A 5,576-nucleotide genomic window follows, 5' to 3' on the forward strand; every position below is an offset into this window, starting at 1 on the left:
GGAGAGGCTGAGGTAGGAGAATCGCTTGGACCCGGGAACCGGAGGTTGCAGTGAGCCAAGATTGCGCCACTGCACTCCAGCCTGGGCAACAAGAGCGAAACTATCTCAAAAAAAAAAAAAAAGAAAGAAAGGCTGGGCGCGGTGGCTCAAGCCTGTAATCCCAGCACTTTGGGAGGCCGAGGCAGGCGGATCACGAGGTCAGGAGATTGAAACCATCCTGGCTAACACGGTGAAACCCCGTCTCTACTAAAAACACAAAAAATTAGTCAGGCATGGTGGCGGGCGCCTGTAGTCCCAGCTACTTGTGAGGCTGAGGCAGGAGAATGGCATGAACCTGGGAGGCGGAGCTTGCAGCAAGGTGAGATCGGGCCACTGCACTCCAGCCTGGGCGACAGAGCGACACTCCGTCTTAAAAAAAAAAAAAAAGGAGCTGGGCATTCGCCAGGGGCTATGTAGTTCCTGGTGTTGAGGAAGTTCTCCAGGATTGAAAATGTAAAGATCAGACACTGATCACAGCAACAGGAGGAGGCAGAAAAGTAGGCCGGAAGTCATTTCCACCCTCTGAGCACAAAATGGAGAGCATAAATTCCCCAAAAGTTCCTGTCCAAGTTAAGGGGACTGCGCTTTTTTTTTTTGAAACAGAGTCTCACTCTGTGGCCAGGCTGGAGTGCAGTAGTGTGATCTCGGCTCACTGCAACCTCCGCCTCCTGAGTTCAAGCGATTCTCCTGCCTCAACCTTCCGACTAGCTGGAACTACAGGCACGCCACCACACCCAGCTAATTTTTGTATATTTAGTAGACGCGGGGTTTCACCATGTTGGCCAGGATGGTCTCGATCTATTGACGTCATGATCCGCCCGCCTTGGCCTCCCAAAGTGCTGGGATTACAGGGATGAGCCACTACGCCCGGCCGACTGCTGTTAATAATATGAACAAGCCCCAGGCATTCCCCATATGTACTCCTCCAGTTGTACACAGGGACCTCAGTTTTGGATTTCTTTTTTTTTTTTTTGAGACAGAGTCTCGCTCTGTCACCCAGGCTGGAGTGCAGTGGGGCAATCTCAGCTCACTGCAACCTCCACCTCCCAGTTCAAGTGATTCTCCTCCCTCGGCCTTCCGAGTAGCTGGGACTACAGGCACACGCCACAACGCCCAGCTAATTTTTGTATTTTTAATAGAGACAGAGTTTCACCATGTTGGCCAGGCCAGTCTGGAACTCCCGACCTCAAGTGATCTGCCTGCCTTGGCCTCCCAAAGTACTAAGATTACAGGTGTGAGCCACCGATCCTGGCCCACAGTTTTGGATTTCATCATCCTGATAATCCTGAGTTCAAGAGGCAGCTCCACCATTCCCCAACCCCTTCAGAACCTACCCTCTCAAGCCCCTCAGACCGAGGATCAGGGGCTGGTTGGTATGGACCTGTGTGAGATTTGGTTTGTTTTTGTTTTTGATACAGGGTCTCACTTCGTAGCTCAGGTTGGAATGCAGAGGCACAATCTCGGCTCGGCTCACTGCAACCTCTGCCTCTCAGGCTCAAATGATCCTCCCATCTCAGCCCCGGGGTTGCTGGGATTATAGGAACACCTACCGCCACACCTGGCTAATTTTTTTTTTTTTTTTTTTTTTTTTTGAGAAGCAGTCTTGCTCTGTCACCCAGGCTGGAGTGCAATGGTGCAATCTCGGCTCACTGCCACCTCCATCTCCTGGGTTCAAGCAATTCTTCTGCCTCAGCCTCCGGAGTAGCTGAGGCTACAGTTGTGCGCCACCACACCTGGCTAATTTTTTTGTATTTTTAGTACAGACAGGGTTTCACCATATTGCCCAGGCTGGTCCCAAACTCCTGACCTCATGATCCGCTGTTTTTTTGTTTTCGTCTTTTTTTTTTTTTGAGATGGAGTTTCTTTCTTTTTTTTTTTTTTTTTGAGATGGAGTCTGGCTCTGTCGCCCAGGCTGGAGTGCAGTGGCGTGATCTCGGCTCACTGCAAGCTCTGCCTCCCAGGTTCACGCCATTCTCCTGCCTCAGCCTCCCGAGTAGCTGGGACTACAGGCGCCTGCCACTACGCCTGGCTAATTTTTTTTTTGTATTTTTAGTAGAGACGGGGTTTCACCATGTTATCCAGGATGGTCTCAATCTCCTGACCTTGTGATCCGCCCGCCTCGGCCTCCCAAAGTGCTGGGATTACAGGCTTGAACCACTGCGCCCAGCGGAGTTGGAGTTTCGTTCTTGTTCCCCAGACTAGAGTGCAATGGCGCGATCTCCGCTCACCGCAACCTCTGCCTCCCGGGTGCAAGCAATTCTCCTGCCTCAGCCTCCTGAGCAGCTGGGATTACAGGCATGTGCCACCATACCTGGCTAGTTTTGTATTTTTAGTAGACACTGGGGTCTCTCCATATTGGTCAGGCTGGTCTGGAACTCCCGACCTCAGGTGATCCACCCGCCTCAGCCTCCCAAAGTGCTGGGATTACAGGTGTGAGCCACCACGCCTGGCCTAATTTTTGCATTTTTATTTATTTATTTATTTATTTATTTATTTATTTATTTATTTATTTATTTTTGAGACGGAGTCTCGTTCTGTCGCCCAGGCTGGAGTGCAATGGCGTGATCTCAGCTCACTGCAACCTCTACCTCCCAGGTTCAAGCGATTCTCCTGCCTCAGCCTCTTGAGTAGCTGGGATTACAGGCACTCACGATGGTGCCCAGCTAATTTTTGTATTTTTAGTAGAGACGGGGGTGTCCGCCATGTTGGCCAGGCTGGTTTTGAACTCCTGACCTCAGGTGATCGCCTGTCTCGGCTTTCCAAAGTGCTGGGATTACAGACTTGAGCCACTGCACCTGGCCCAGGCAGAGTACTTCTGACTTCAGGAAACGGATGAAATTACCAGAGAGAGGACTTAGGGGAAGGGGACAGTGTGGGGAAGAGATCTGGGAGGGTTCTCATTCATGGGTTGTTGATTTGGAAGACCAGAATCCTGGCTCTGACAAAGCAGTGTTCTTTACGCCTCTGTTTTCCTATCTTTAATTGGGGACAGTGCTCTGTCAGCTTACTGTGACAAGCAAGAGTAGCCACAGTAGATGCACCTGGAAGCAACTAGCAATGACTTGGCTCTTGCTGCCATCTAGTGAACAAATTGGGCATTGCATGCGTTATCTTTGGAATACATTGTAACACACTTGTTCAACAAGCTTTTTTTTTTTTTTTTTTTTTTTTTTTTTTGAGACGGAGTCTTGCTCTGTCACCCAGGCTGGAGTGCAGTGGCGCAATCTCGGCTCACTGCAAGCTCCGCCTCCCGGGTTCACGCCATTCTCCTGCTTCAGCCTCTCTGAGTAGCTAGGACTACAGGCGCCCGCCACCACGCCGGGCTAATTTTTTGTATTTTTAGTAGAGACGGGGTTTCACCATGGTCTCGATCTCCTGACCTCGTGATCCGCCCGCCTCGGCCTCCTAAAGTGCTGGGATTACAAGCGTGAGCCACCGCGCCCAGCCTCAACAAGCTTTTTTTAATCTTTTTTTTTTTTGAGACAGAGTCTCACTCTGTCACCCAGGCTGGAATGCAGCGGCGCCATCTTCACTCACTGCAACCTCCGCCTCCTGGGTTCAAGCAATTCTCCTGCCTCAGCCTCCCAAGTACCTGGGATTGAAGGAGTGCCCCACCACGCCTGGCTAATTTTTGTATTTTTAGTACAGACCGGGTTTCACCACGTTGGTCAGGCTGGTCTTGAACTCCTGACCTCAAATGATCCACCCACCACAGCCTCCCAAAGTGCTGGGATTACAGGCGTGAGCCACCGTACCCAGCCATTTTGTGTTTTTTTTTCCTTGCCATTGTTGTTGGCATTTTTATCTTTTGTTGAGTTGTAAGGGCTTTTACATATTCTAGATAGAAGTCCCTTGTCAGATTTTTTTTCTTTTTTTACTTCTGTTGTATGTTTATTGTTTATTTTGTATTTTTTGAGACAGAGTCTCGCTCTGTCACCCAGGCTGGAGTGCAGTGGTGCAATCTCAGCTCACTGCAACCTCTGCCTCCCGGGTTCAAGCAATTCTCCTGCCTCAGCCTCCGGAGTGGCTGGGATTACAGGCACGCACCACCACGCCCCATTAATTTTTGTATTTTTAGTAGAGACAGGGTTTCGCCATGTTTGCCAGGCTGGTCTCAAAGTCCTGACCTCAAGAGATCTGCCTGCCTTGGTCTCCCAAAGTGTTGGGATTACAGGCATGGGCCGCCGCCCATGCCTGTTTTATGTTTAGATATATGTTTTGCAAAAGTTTTATCGCAATATGTGTGTTTCTTTTCATTTTTTTGTAACAGTGTCTTTGAGGAGTAGAAGTTTTAAATATCTCTCTTTTTTTTAATTTTTATTATTACAAATGTTTACTTAACAAAAAGCTTAATTTAAAAATGTACGTGGCCCAGGCCGGGCGCGGTGGCTCATGCCTGTAATCCCAGCACTTTGGTAGGCCGAGGCGGGCTGATCACGAGGTCAGGAGATCGAGACCATCCTGGCTAACACGGTGAAACCTCGCCTCTACTAAAAATACAAAAAATTAGCCGGGCGTGGTGGTAGGCGCCTGTAGTCCCAGCTACTTGAGAGGCTGAGGCAGGAGAATGGCATAAACCCGGGAGGCAGAGCTTGCAGTGAGCTGAGATTGCACCACTGCATTCCAGCCTGAGCGACAAGGGGAGACTGTCTCAAAAAAAAAAAAAAAAAAAAGTACATGGCCCAATTTTTACATCACAGTGAAACAAGTCCTTTGGAGAAGGGACTTGGATTTCTCTGCAGAGCCGCCATTGCTTATAGTCGTTCCAAGGCTTCTAACATGAGGATGCTTCTCCCTCATCTTACCACTGTTCCAGGACTGCTCTGTTGTCCACTAGTTGCCATCTTCACGCTTTCATCTATCACAAGATTCATAAAGGGATCAAATCCCCAAAATATTCCTTGGACACATCTGCCATCATTTAATTTTTTTTTATTTTTTATTTTTTTGAGACAGAGTCTCACACTGTCACCAGGCTGGAATGCAGTGGCTCAATCTTGGCTCACAGCAACCTCTGACTCCCTGGTTCAAGCGATTCTCCTGCCTCAGCCTCCAGAGTAGCTGGGACTACAGGCATGCACCACCACACCCAGCTAATTTTTGTATTTTTAGTGAGATGGGGTTTCACCATGCTGGGCAGGATGGTCTCGATCTCTTGACCTGGTGATCCACCCGCCTCGGCCTCCCAAAGTGCTGGGATTACAAGTGTGAGCCACCGTGCCCAGGCATCATGTGATTCAAGTGTGAGCCACCGTGCCCAGGCATCATCTATAATTTTTATGCTGGAGGGCAGGGGGTGAGCTTTGCTCATAGCGTCTCAAGGTTTTAAATCTTGAACAAACTACTGATACACCAGTAATATATAAGAATTTCAAAAGATGTTGAGATTAAAGAAACCAGTTTTTAAAAACTATTAGTTTAGTGAAAAGTAATTGCAGGTTGGGTGTGGCAGCTCACGCCTATAATCCCAGCATTTTGGGAGGCCAAGGCAAGTGGATCACCTGAGGTCAGGAGTTCAAGACCAGCCTGACTAACGT

The 5,576-nt window shown here is 49.0% G+C and overlaps 1 protein-coding gene across 1 annotated transcript; it reads right to left on the reverse strand.

Annotated features, from left to right (window-relative positions):
• Window positions 1-4,835: 4,835 nt before the first annotated feature.
• LOC115834773 (small nuclear ribonucleoprotein G-like) lies at window positions 4,836-5,350 on the reverse strand. Its single transcript, XM_030811193.1, has 2 exons — window positions 5,331-5,350; window positions 4,836-4,998 (listed from the first exon to the last, which is right to left on the reverse strand). Exons 1-2 carry the CDS (start codon window positions 5,348-5,350, stop codon window positions 4,836-4,838), a joined length of 183 nt encoding a protein of 60 aa, XP_030667053.1.
• Window positions 5,351-5,576: the final 226 nt, after the last annotated feature.

The sequence above is a fragment of the Nomascus leucogenys genome, chromosome 4 (assembly GCF_006542625.1).
Source record: "Nomascus leucogenys isolate Asia chromosome 4, Asia_NLE_v1, whole genome shotgun sequence".
In the NCBI taxonomy this organism is placed as follows: Eukaryota; Metazoa; Chordata; class Mammalia; order Primates; family Hylobatidae; genus Nomascus; species Nomascus leucogenys.

What these genes read in the sequence shown, in the direction of transcription:
- LOC115834773 (XM_030811193.1), bottom strand. Translation starts at nt 5,350, where the DNA reads ATGAGCAAAGCTCACCCCCT. An exon ending in ATGAGCAAAGCTCACCCCCT is followed by an intron (nt 4,999 to 5,330) that starts GCCCTCCAGCAT and finishes TGACAGTGTGAG; the next exon opens with ACTCTGTCTCAAAAAAATAA.